The sequence below is a fragment of the Puma concolor genome, chromosome C2 (genome assembly GCF_028749965.1).
Source record: "Puma concolor isolate L17-30 chromosome C2, mPumCon1.1.hap2, whole genome shotgun sequence".
Lineage (NCBI taxonomy): Eukaryota > Metazoa > Chordata > Mammalia > Carnivora > Felidae > Puma > Puma concolor.
The window spans coordinates 72,122,446-72,135,906 of NC_141675.1; the positions used below are offsets into that span (position 1 = coordinate 72,122,446).

A 13,461-nucleotide genomic window follows, 5' to 3' on the forward strand; every position below is an offset into this window, starting at 1 on the left:
TCCAGGAACAAAGGAATTGGTGGGCACCATCTCCTTCCCCCACTCCCCAGCCTAGATACAGACACCCATGGGAACCAATGCAGTGCAAATAGTCTCTACCTAGCTCACTAACAGTGTGCCTGGCCCCCAACCACTTTTGCAGATCTACCCCTCCAACCCAGCTTCTTCCTATAGCAGACCTGAGCAAACCCTGCTATCACTGTGCACCCTGTGTTCCTCTGTGGACTTGCTCCCTCCAACTCTCTCTCAGTAGGCGTCCATCCAAAGTGACACCACAAGCCTGGCAGTGTGCAAGCAGCCCTGATGGGTTAGCATCACCCCAAATTGATTCCTGTCCCGGGGAAAGAGGAAGATAACCGCACACACTAGTTCCACTGTGGTCCCAGCAGTGGACTGGGGGCAGACATCTGGTGTAACTGCAGGCCTTGTCTGACAATGAAAGCTTCTTAGAGGACAACACAGAGAATACCCTACAGTTCAGTGCAACTGCAACTCTGGAAAACACCTAGTCTGACCCAACTCAAGCTAAGGTTACCCCAGACAGGCCCACTAACAACACAGGAACAAAACCCTGCCTGCAACATGCAGAGAACTGTTGTAAATGACTGACAAGGCAGACACACTTCAGCCGCAAGAGTAAGGTGCATGCCACACTCATAGGAAACACCCCTGAAGCACCAGGTTCGGGTGAAGTGCAGGGCACTTTAGGAACTCTTCTTCATAAGACCACTACTTTCAAGAGCAGGAGAGATAGCTGACTTTCCCAGCACATAGAAACAGATGAGAAGAGTTAGACAAAATGAGGAGACAGAGGAATATGTCCCAAGTGAAAGAACAGGACAAAATCACAGCAAGAGACCTAAACGGAATGGAAATAAGCAATATTCGTGACAAAGAATTTAAACTAATAGTCATAAAGATACTCCCTGGACTTGAGAAAAGAGTAGAGGACCTTGGTGAGACCCTCAACAAAGAGACAGAAAATGTAACTCAATAACTTATATTAAAAATACACTAAACAGGGGTGCCTGGATGGCTCAGTTGGTTAAGCGTCCAACTCTTGATCTCAGCTTGGGTCTTTGAGTTTGAGCCCCACGTTGGGCTCTGCACTGACAGTGCAGAGTCTTCTTAGGATTCTCTCTCTCTCCCACTCTCTCTCTGCCAATCCCCCACTCACGTGTGCACAATCTCAATCTCTCTCTCTAAAAATAAATAAATAAATAAATAAACTTAAAAAAAAAAACACACATAAAAAACACATTAAATAGAATAAATGCTAGACTAGAGGAAGCAGAAGTATGGATCAACAACCTGGGGTGCAGAGTAAGCAATCTTGCTGAATGGGAGAGAGAAAAAAAATAATTAAAAAATTTTTAAATAGGCTTAGAGAATCAGCAACACCATCAAACATAATAACATTAGCATTATAGAGATCCCAGAAGGGGAAGAGAGAGAAAAGGGGGCAGAAGAGTTTTGTGAAGAAATAATAGCTGAAAACTTCCCGAATCTGAGAAAGGAAACAGAAATCCAGGAGGCACAGAGTACTCCCAACAAAATCAACCCAAGGGAAGGCCACACCAAGACACTTAGTAATTCAAAGGGCAAAAAGTAGTGAACAATTTTAAAAGTAGCAAAAGAAAACTGTTACATACAAGGGGAATCCCCTAAGGCTATCAGTTGATTGTCAACAGAAACTTTCTAGGCCAGAAGGGAGTGGCATGATATATATTAAGTGCTGAAAGAAAAAAAACCTGCAACAAAGAATACTTTAACATTCAGGAAGGCTATCACTCAGAATAACAGGAGAGATAAAGAGTTTCCCAGACAAAAGCTAAAGGAATTCATCACTAAACCAGCTTTATAAGAAATGTTCAAGAGGACTCTGAGTAGAAAGGAAAGACCAAAGGAAAGTAGGAAGCAAAGAGCAATAAAATTAAGTATATCTATAACAATCAATCAAGGATTTTACAAAATAAAAGGATGTAAAGTAGGACACTATATACCTAAAATGTGAGGGGGAGAGGAGTAAAAATTTAGTGATTTTAGGATGGGTTCCAAACTCAAGCGACCATTAACTTAATGCAGACTGCTATATGCACAAAATGTTATATATAAACCTTATAGTAATCACAAATCAAAAACTGGTAATAGATATATAAAAAATGAGAAAGGAATCCAAGTATATTCCTAAAGAAAGCCAGCAAACTGTAAGAGAGCAAGAGAAGGAACAGAGAAGGACAAAAATAATCATAAAACAATAACAAAATGGTTACATGCCTATCAATAACTACTTTGAATATAAATGGACTAAACACCAAATCAAAAGACATAAGGCTATGGAATGGATAAAAAAAGCAAGATCCATCTATATGCTGCCTACACAAGACTCATTTCCGACCTAAACACACATGCAGATTCAAAGTAGAGGGATGGAAAAGCATTTATCTGCAAACAGAAGTGAAAGGAAACCTGGGGTAGCAATACTTACAATGAACAAAATGGATTTTAAAACAAAGACTGTAACAAGAGACAAGGAAGGATGCTATATAATCATAAAGGGAAAAATCCAACAAGAATATGTAACAATTGTATTTATGCACCTAAAAACCTAAACCAGCTAATAACAAACATAAAGGAAATAATCAACAGTAGTACAATAATAGCAGGGGACTTTAATACCCCACTTATATCAATGGATAGATCATCTAAACAGAAAATCAACAAGGAAACAGTGGCTCTGAATGACACATGGAACCAGATGGATCTAAAATATATAGTAAGAATATTCCATCCTAAAACAGCAGAATACACAGTCTTTTCAAGTGTAGAAAAGAACATTCTCCAGAGTAGATCACATGTTAGGGCACAAAAGAAGTCTTAACAAATTCAAAAAATTCAAAGCCATACTATGCATCTTTTCTGACCACAATGCTATGAAACCAGAAATCAACTACAAGAAAAATCTGGAAAGAACACAAATACATGGAGGTTAAATAACATGCTACTAAACAATGAATATGGGATGGGGCGCTTGGTTGGATCAGTAGGTTAAGCGTTCTGATTTCAGCTCAGGTCATGATCTAGCAAGTTCGTGAGTTCAAGCCCCGCATCAGGCTCTATGCTGACAGCTCAGAGCCTGGAGCCTGCTTTGGATTCTGTGTCTCCCTCTCTCTCTGCCCCTCCTCCGCTCGTGCTCTGTCTCTCTCTCAAAAATAAATAAACTTAAAAAAAAATTTTTTTTTTAAAACAGTGAATGGGGACAAAAAAATCCAATGAACACAATGAATGGGTCAACCAAGAAATCAAAAAGGAAATTATAAAATACACGGAGACAAATGAAAATGAAGACACAGCACTCTGAAATCACTGGGATGCAGCAAAAGTAGTTCTAAGAGGGGAATTAATAGCAATACAGGCCTATATTAATAAGCAAGAAAAATCTCAAATAAACAACCTAACCTTACACCTAAAGGAGTTAGAAAAAGAACAACAAACAACCCAAAGCCAGTAGGAAGAAGGAAGGAATAAAGATTAGAGCAGAGATCAATGAAACAGAAACAAAAACAATAGAACAGCTCAATGAAACTAGGAGCTGGTTCTTTGAAAAGATCAATAAAATTAACAAACCTTTAGCCAGGCTCATTAAAAAAAAGAGAGAGAGAAAGAACTCAAAATCAGAAAGAGGAGAAATAACTGACAACATAGAAATAACAAGGATTATGAGAGAATATTATGAAAAATTATATGCCAACAAATTGGACAACCTAGAAAAAATGAATTCCTAGAAACATATAACCTCCCAAAACAGAATCAGGAAGAAACAGACAACTTGAACAGACCAATGACCAGCAAAGAAATTGAAGCAGTAATCAAAAAATTCCCAACACACAAAACTAAAGGACCGGATGGCTTCACAGGAGAATTCTATCAAACACTTTTTATAAAAGAGTTAATACTTATTCTTCTCAAACTATTCCAAACAATAGAAAAGGAAAGAAAGCTTCCAAATTCATTCTATGAGGCCAGCAGTACCCTGATACCAAAACTGGATAAAGACACTACAAAATCCAGGCCAATAGCTCCAAAGAACATAATGCAAAAATCCTCAACAAAATACTAGTGAAACAAATCCAACAATACATTAAAAACAATAATTTACCATAATCAAGTAGGATTTATTCCTGGGATGCAAGGGTGGTTCAAAAATCACAAATCAATCAGTGTGATACATCACAGCAACAAGAGAAAAAAGAAAAAACCCTATGATCATTTGAATAGATGCAGAAAAAGCATCTGACAAAATACAACATCTATTCATGATAAAAACCCTCAACAAAGTAGATTTAGAGGGACTACATCTCAACATAAAAAAGGCCATATATGAAAAACCCATAGCTAACATTATACTCAATGGTGAAAAACTGAGAGCTTTTCCCCTAAGATCAGGAACAAGACAAGGATGTCCACTCTCATCACTTATATTCAACATAGTACGAGGAAGTCCTAGCTACAGCAATCAGACAACAAAAAGAAATAAAAGGCATCAAAATTGGTAAGGAAAAAATAAAACTTTTGCTATTTGCAGATGACTTGACACTATATATAGAAAATGCTAAAGACTCTACCAAAAAAACTACCAGAACTGACAAATGAATTCAGTAAGGTCACAGGATACAAAATCAATCCACAGAAATCTGTTGTATTTTTATACACTAATAATGAAGCAACCGAAAGAGAAATTAAGAAAACAATCCCATTTATAACTGCACCAAAAATAGTAAGGTACCTAGGAATAAATTTAACCAAGGAGGTGAAAGATCTGTACTCTGAAAATTAAAACACTGATGAATGAAACTGAAGATGATACAAACAAAAAGATATTCCATGCTCATGGACTGGGGAACAAATATTATTCAAATGGCCATACTACCCAAAGCAATCTATAGATTTAATGCAGTCCCTATTAAAATACCACCAGCATTTTTCATAGAACCAGAATAAACACTCCTAAAATTCATATGAAACCACAGAAGACCCTGAATAGCCAAAGCAATCTTGAAAAAGAACAAAACTGGAGGTATCACAATCCCAGATTTCAAGTCATATTACACACCTGTAGTAATCAAGAGAGTATGGTACTGATGCAAAAAGAGACACATAGATCAACAAAACAGAATAGAGAGCTCAAAAATAAACCCACCATTATCTGGTCAATTAATCTTTGACAAAGGAGGCAAGACTATGCAGTGGGAAAGACAGTCTCTTCAACCTTCATCAAATGGTGTCGGGAAAACTGGACTGCTACACGCAAAAGAATGAAACTGGACTGCTTTCTTACACTATACACAAAAGTAAACTCAAAGTGTATTAAAGATCTAAATGAGAGACCCAAAACCATAAAAATCCTAGAAGAGGGTATATGCAGCAATTTCTTTGATATCCGCTGTTAACAGTATTTTTCTAGATAGATCTCCCGAGGTAAAGGAAACAAAAGCAAAAATAAACTATTGGAACTACTCAAAATAAAAAGCTTCCACACCGCAAAGGAAATAATCAAGAAAAGAAAAAGACAACATAGTTAATGGGAGAGAATGTTTGCAAATAACATATATGATAAAACATCAGTATCCAAAATATATAAAGAACTTATATAACTCAACACTAAAAAACCCCACAAATAACCCAATTAAAAAATAAACAGAAGGCATTAGCAGACATTTCCCCAAAGAGCACACACACAGATAGCCAACAGACACATGAAAAGATGCTCAACATTACTCATCATGAGGGGAATGCAAATCAAAATCACAATGAGGTATTATTTCATACCTATCAGAATGGCTAAATTAAAAAACACAAGAAACAAGTATTGGCGAGGATGTGGAGAAAAAGGAACTCTTGTGTACTGTTAGTGGGAATGTAAACTGGTACAGCCACTGTAGAAAACAGCATGGAGGTTCCTCAAAAAATTAAAAATAGAATTACCAAATGATCCAGTAATCCCACTATTAGGTATTTACCCAAAGAATACTAAAACACTGGGGCACCTGGGTGGCTCAGTCAGTTAAGTGTCTGACTTTGGCTCAGGTCATGATCTCACTGTTCGTGAGTTCGAGCGCCATATCGGGCTCTGTGCCAACTGCTTGGAGCCTGGAGCCTGCTTCGGATTTTGTGTCTCTCTCTACCCCTCCCCCACTCACACTCTGTCTCTCAAAAATGAATAAATGTTTAAAAAAATAAATAAAAAATACTAAAATACTAACTTGAAAAGATATATGCACCATGTTTACTGCAGCATTATTTACAATAGCCAAAGTATGGAAGCAACCCAAGTATCCATCAATAGAAGAATGGATAAGGAAGATGTGATATATATGTACACTAGAATATTAGTCATAAAGAATGAAATCTTGACATTTGCAACAACACAGATGGATCTAGAGGGTACAATGTTAAAATGAAATTAAGTCAGAGAATGACAAATAGTGTATGATTTCACTCATATGTGGAATTTAAGAAACAAAGTATAAAAGAAACAAAAAAAAGAGAGTCTTAGAGAACAAACTGATGGTTACCAGAGGGTAGGTTAGGCACTGAGATGGGTGAAACAGGTGAAGATTAGTAAGAGTACACTTATGGTGAAGAGCACTGAGTAACTGGGTCAATCAGGTATTGTATACCTGAAACTAATATAACACTAAGTTAATTATACTGGAAATTTAAAAAAAAAAAAATGAGGGGCGCCTGGGTGGCGCAGTCGGTTAAGCGTCTGACTTCAGCCAGGTCACGATCTCGCGGTCCGTGAGTTCGAGCCCCGCGTCGGGCTCTGGGCTGATGGCTCAGAGCCTGGAGCCTGTTTCCGATGCTGTGTCTCCCTCTCTCTCTGCCCCTCCCCCGTTCATGCTCTGTCTCTCTCTGTCCCAAAAATAAATAAACGTTGAAAAAAAAAAATTAAAAAAAAGAAAATGATGCACCCAATAAGGAGATGATCTCCAACAGTTGGGACCTAGAGAAAATATAAACTTTAGATGGGAAGTGCCTAAGAATTCTCCCTCCTAATCTTCCTGTTACTTAAATGTGATCTGAAGTGGTTTCCACCTATTAGGCACCTTCCCTCCAAGGTAGGACACGACAACCAGGAAAGGTTCTTCCTGACACTGAAGGAAAAAACCACTAAACATAGAAAAACGGACTCTTCCTCAGCACTGCTTTCAAGGAGAGATCTTGATCAAAAGGGGGAAATGTGAGGGGCACCTGGGTGACTCAGTCAGTTAGCATCCGACTTCAGCTCAGGTCATGATCTTGCGGTTTGTGAATTCGGGCCCTGTGCTGACAACTCAGAGCCTGGAGCCTGCTTTGGCTTCTGTGTCTCCCTCTCTATCTGTCCCTCTCCTACTCACACTCTTTCTCTCTCCAAAATAAATAAACGTTAAAAAAACTGAAAAAAAAAAAAAAAAAAAAAAAAGGAGGGGAATGTGAAAATTAATAAAAGGAAACCTCACTAAAGTAGACTGGAGATCCTAGAAGGGGAGCCATACCATTACATGTCAATTACAGGAAAAACTGTCAATTACAGATCCCTAATAGAAGACTCAACAGGAAAGAATCATCAATTACAGGCCCCAAAGGGAAAGATAAACAAGGCCATCTACAAGAAATTGACTACCTCTGAAACTCAGCCAATGAATAACCATCATCACTCTGAACTCTTGCTTTTGTACAACACTTTCATTCAAAACAATCCCTTCCAACCTCCTCTTCCTTCTCCATAAAATAATATTCCTTTGTTGGATTTGTCTATGGTTTTGCCACAGCTTGCTTGTCCTTAATTACAAGTATCTAATTCCCAAATAAACCCACTTTTGCTGGTAAAATAACTTATTTTATTTATTAAAGTTTATTTATTTTGAGAGATAGAGACAGCATGAGTAGGGGAGGAGTAGAGAGAGAGGCAGAGAGAGAGAGAGAGAGAATCCAAGCAGGCTCCACATCATCAGTGCACAGCCCAATATGGGGCTCAAACTCACGAAACTGCAAGATCATGACCTGAGCTGAAACCAAGAGTAGGACACTTAACCAACGGAGCCACCCAGATGCCCCTATTTTTATTCTGTTAAAAAAAAATGTTTATTTATTTTGAGAAAGACGAGTGTGTGTGCACACGTTGAGGAGGAGCAGAGAGGGAGAGGGAATCACGAGCAGGCTCCATGCTGTCAGCAGCAGAGCCCTATGTAGGGCTCAATCTCACAAACCACACCAAATGAACCTCATGAACTGTGAGATCAAGACCTGAGCCAAAGAGTTGAATGCTTAACCGACTGAGCCACCCAAGCGCCCCAATTATTTTGTTAGGTTAATAGCAAAATGGATGAAGGGGGTAAGAAAGTACAAATTTCCAGTTACAATGTAGCAGGACTCTTGCAGAGATTCCTGACACCGAGGCCTTTCTTTCCAGGAAACAACTTTATTCGTGAAGGCACTGCTTAGTTGGGTTCCTACAAGAAAAACTGAGTCCCGAATGCCATGCGGCACAGTTTTTTATACGTTTTCTATTTCTTTGTCTCCCATATATGGTAACACACAAACATGCAGTCTGATTAAGTGGTCTCGTGTTACAAGGTCATGATGGATGTTGTCACATAGGTGTATAGCCAGGTTGCCTTCAGGTTTTTTGCGTTTTTTCTCTTAGGGAGGGGACCCTACCACAAAATAAGTCATGGTGATATAATGTACAGCATGGTGACTGTAGTTAATAATACTGTACTGCATATTTGAAAATAGGTAGGCGGGGCGCCTAGGTGGCGCAGTCGGTTAAGCATCTGACTTCAGCCAGGTCACGATCTCGCGGTCCGTGAGTTCGAGCCCCGCATCAGGCTCTGGGCTGATGGCTTAGAGCCTGGAGCCTGTTTCGATTCTGTGTCTCCCTCTCTCTCTGCCCCTCCCCCGTTCATGCTCTGTCTCTCTCTGTCCCAAAAATAAATAAACGTTGAAAAAAAGAAAAAAAAAAACAAAACTGCTTTCTTTAAAAAAAAAAAAAATGAAAATAGGTAGGAAAGCAGATCTTGAAAGTTCTCATCACAAGGAAAAGAACTTTTTTATGTATGGTGACATATTTGAACCAGACTTACTAAGGTGATCATTTTATAATGCATACAAATACCGAATCATTACAGTGTATCCCTGAAATACAGCGTTATATCAATTACTCCTCAATAAAAATACAAATACAAGTAAATAAATAAATAAATCATCCATTAAAAATGCTGAATGGATGCATTAAACCACACTGACTTAAATCCTCTCAACCCTCTCTAATTCATCAGGAAAATTTGCCAGAAAAATTTAGCTAAATTCCCAATTAAATGCACCCTCCAACATATTTCCCCAGGGCAAATAAGCTAAAGATTCCAGACCATGGATAAGGTAATAAAAAGGAGGAAGGCTTAAATGTGACAAACTCTTCCTATTTCATTTTATTAGTTTACTAAAATTGTTAGTATAAAAATGCTTGTATGGGGATGCCTGGGTGGCTCAGTTGGTTAAACTCTCAACTCTTGATTTCCACTCAGGTCATCATCTCACAGTGAGTTTAAGCCTCTCATCAGGCTCAGTGCCGACTGTACAGAGCCTGCTTGAGAGTCTCTCTCTGCCCCCCCCCCCCCAAAATTATGCTTTCTCTCTCAAAATAAATAAAATAAACTTAAAGAAAAAGATGCTAGTATGACTGGTAGCAGTTACAGTAAAATTTCTTAATCCCCAACTATTTGAGAACACTAATACATTTGTCTTAAAATCTTTACTGGTTTTACATATCATCCATAGTATTGTAAGACAAATCACTTTCTCAATTTCTTACATCAAATAGATGTAAAGTTTATACCTCATTGTCATATTTTAACTGCTTCAAACACCTACATATTAATGTATTCAGTATACTTACCAAAGTTTATGTAAATCTTCATTACTTTTATTTCTTAATTGCTGACAGGTCCATGAAGCTCCTATTAAAATTATGAAATTCAGACACACAGAAAAATTTATGAAATTCACAACATGAAATAATTTTCTAGCTATGTGCCTTGTGGCAGATTATTCAACTTCTCTAAACCTGTTTCCTTATCTGTAAAATATAATAGTTTTATCATATCATAGTATAATACACAATTAGGACTAAACTGGCATTAAATTAGGTAACACATAAAATATTAGTAATGCTACTGGCAATAGCATTAAAAAAATGTTAGTACTAAAAAAGAATGTGTTTCCACAGTTTAATACCAAAATATTTCCTATCATTATAAACATGTAATTATCTCTAAAAAATGAAATCTAAACCAAATCTCTGACCTCACTTCAGTTAACAATTTCAATTTACTCCTCTTCTAAGCCTTTTGTCAACCTGCCAATCAACAATTAACTGTACTATTACATTGTCCTTTTAATTTTCTCTCACATTCCCAAAAGAAATAAAAAAAGGAAACACCTAAATGATCCCCAAGGTAGATAAATAATCCCAAAGTAATGGAGGATTTAATAAATATATTTAATATCAGTCAACCCAAATATCTTACCAGATTTCACTTTTTCTTCCCCCCAATTCTTTGGGTCATCAAAAAATTCTTCCAGTCCTTTTCTTGACAATGTGGTATGAAGTAATCTACACTGGTGAAAAGATGTGACATTTGGTATATTCTTAGGCAAAAGACTAAGAGAAAACCTGCAACTGAACATATATAAACAAGTGATCAGAGTTTTGCAACATTTGGATTTTACAAGCAATAATTGGAATCACTTCCTCATCTACAATGTTAAAAAAAAATTACTCAGGGTTTCTGCACAAAGAACAAACTTATAAAATGCTTTAGAAATAATTTTCAATATTGCATTATAGATGCTGCTACCCTTTAATTTCAGAGGTTAATATATTCACATAATTTTGGAGACAGTATCTTGATACAATTATACTTAAGGTAACACTTTTAGGCTTTTCATACCTGGCTAGTGGTTACATAAGCAGATAAAAACATTCTGAAGATTAATTTTGCAACATGTATCACAAGCCTCAATGCTTCCCCCTTCAACCCAAAATTCATCTAGAAATTTCAACTAAAAATATGATGAGAATTAATAAAAATATCTATTAAAGCATTATATGTGATATCCAAAAGTTGGTAATAATGTAAATATGCAACCAGGAAATGGTTACAAAATTACTGTGCATTTGTATAATAATTTATTATGCAGTAATTTAAAAATCATGTTTTTAAAGAATATTTAATAAGCTGGTGAAATAATGTAAAACTCAATAGCAAAGTGTATCACAAGTGTTGTATTCCTACCAAAAAAATTTAACTTGAATCTAACCATGAGGACACAATCAGACAAATCTAAATGGAAGGATAATCTGAAAAGGCTGATCTGCTCAAAAATGTTCTGGATTAAAGATGACTAACAAGACATAACAACCAACGACAGTAATGAATGATCGTTGGTTGGACCCTGGATAAAAAATTAAGAAAAAATTTGGACTGTATGCTACGTAAAAGCACGGCGACAGTAGTATATTAAATACTCCAGCGTGATCATTGTAGTATTGTAGTTATAAAGACAGTGTTCTCGTTCTTAGGAGACATATACTGAAGTGTCACAATGCCTCAAATAGCTCAGAAAAAAATACACATAGGCATGGATATAAAGATACATAAAAATGTGACAAAATGCTAAGGTTTGCTTAATATAGATGAAGAGTGGTTATTCTTTGTAGTACTCTTACAATTTTTCTGTTGGTTTGAAATTTTTAAATATAAAAAATTGGGGAAACAGGGTAGAGCACCAAGATGCATACATGTAAATATGATTCTGGCTTTAAAATTACATGTATGTGGGGGCACCTGGGTGGTTCAGTCAGTTAAGTGTCTGACTCTTGATTTCAGCTCAGGTCATGATCTCATGGTTTGTGAGTTCAATCCCTGAGTCAAGCTCTGCTCTCACAGCTCAGAGCCTGCTTGGGATTCTCCCTCTTCTCTGTCTCCCACTGCTCCTCCCACCCACACACCTGCTCTGTCTCTCTCTCTCTCTCAAAAATAAATAAACTTAGAAGAATTACATGTATACGTATATATAAAAAGGAATGTAAGGAAATCTTTGAGTGGCAAAAATTATAGCTGATTATTATATTCTTCAAAACACTTGCCTTATTTTCCATTTGCCTTATTGTCTGCAAATGAAGCAATATTCATTTTGATAATAAAAATCTAAAATTTATTTTATTTACAATTTTTTTTTAACGTTTAGTTCTGAGACAGAGCATGAGCAGGTGAAGAGCAGAAACAGAGAGAGACACAGAATCTGAAGCAGGCTCCAGGCTCTGAGCTGCCAGCACAGAGCCCGACTCAGGGCTTGAACTCACTGACTGTGAGATCATGACCTGAGCTGAAGTCAGATGCTTAACCCACTGAGCCACCCAGGTGCCCCTCTAAAATTTATTTTTAAGAAAAAATGACAGTGAATTACAGACAATTGATCCAAGTTTGTCACCTTTATCAAGTTACAACCTGTGAATCTCTGAAAAATGAAAAAATATTGCTTATCTCTAAAGTAAGTGCAAGTAATATATAGCACATAATAGATGCTCAACAATTGTGCTGGATTCAAGGACACATACATTACTTCCTTTAAAAAAAATCCGACATACCCAATGATTTATAAAATCCAACTCATTAGAGACAAAATCCAATAAAAGGGAGGAAACCATATACCATAAACTTGTCAGTTTGTCCAGAAGACAGGTTGTCTTTCCAGAAATAATGAACACCATATGTAGGATGTTCCTTTCTCACACCAGCAGAGCTACTTTCCGTTCTTTTGACTACTTTCACTTATTCACTCCACATTTACTGAAAAATCTTTCTGATATATTCTGGAGATACAAAAGCGCCTTGGTTTTTATCCATCCAAACTTGACATAATCTTCAGTTCCATAACCAAATCCTCTTCAGTGCAGTTTTTCCCAACTCACCCATCCAAAGAGGATGCTTCTGTACCTCTAGGTTTAATTCAACAAATACTGGTTATCTACAGACCCCATGGACTGTCTGGTCCGCACTAGGTGGCAAGAAAAAGTTTGAGAAAAGACCGGAAATGTCGGAGGTGGACGACTTCTCTAAGGGCATTCCCTTCTCACGCAGGTGAGTTCGGGTTCGGTTATGCGCGCGGCCTCTCAGCTGTTTTCCAGCATCTCGGCAACCAAACAAGATCCAAAGTCGGAGAGGAGAACAAACCTACTCCTCACATCACTTACCCTGTGCTAGGTGGGGCCTGAAGACTTATTAGCGACTTAGAAGCTTTCAGCCCGGTTAAGACTTTTCTGCAAACACCGCCCAAACTGGCCGCAGCCATGTCTCCACAGAAAGTAAGGATACCGCGGTTTCTCCACAATGATGTCACTTCCTGTGTCTCAGG

At 37.4% G+C, this 13,461-nt stretch overlaps 1 protein-coding gene across 3 annotated transcripts in view; it reads right to left on the reverse strand.

Annotated features, from left to right (window-relative positions):
• The window catches only part of MRPL47 (mitochondrial ribosomal protein L47), a 34,841-nt gene extending 21,389 nt beyond the window's left edge, over positions 1–13,452 (reverse strand). The window contains exons 1-3 of one of the 3 annotated variants that reach the window (XM_025914120.2): positions 13,301–13,452; positions 10,572–10,723; positions 9,941–10,001 (exon numbers count right to left, since the gene is read on the reverse strand). In XM_025914120.2, coding sequence (XP_025769905.1) covers positions 9,941–10,001; positions 10,572–10,723; positions 13,301–13,398 — 311 coding nt within the window. In that variant the 5' untranslated portion in view covers positions 13,399–13,452. The other 2 variants (XM_086674778.1, XM_086674779.1) reach the window with 2 other exon arrangements.
• Positions 13,453–13,461: the final 9 nt, after the last annotated feature.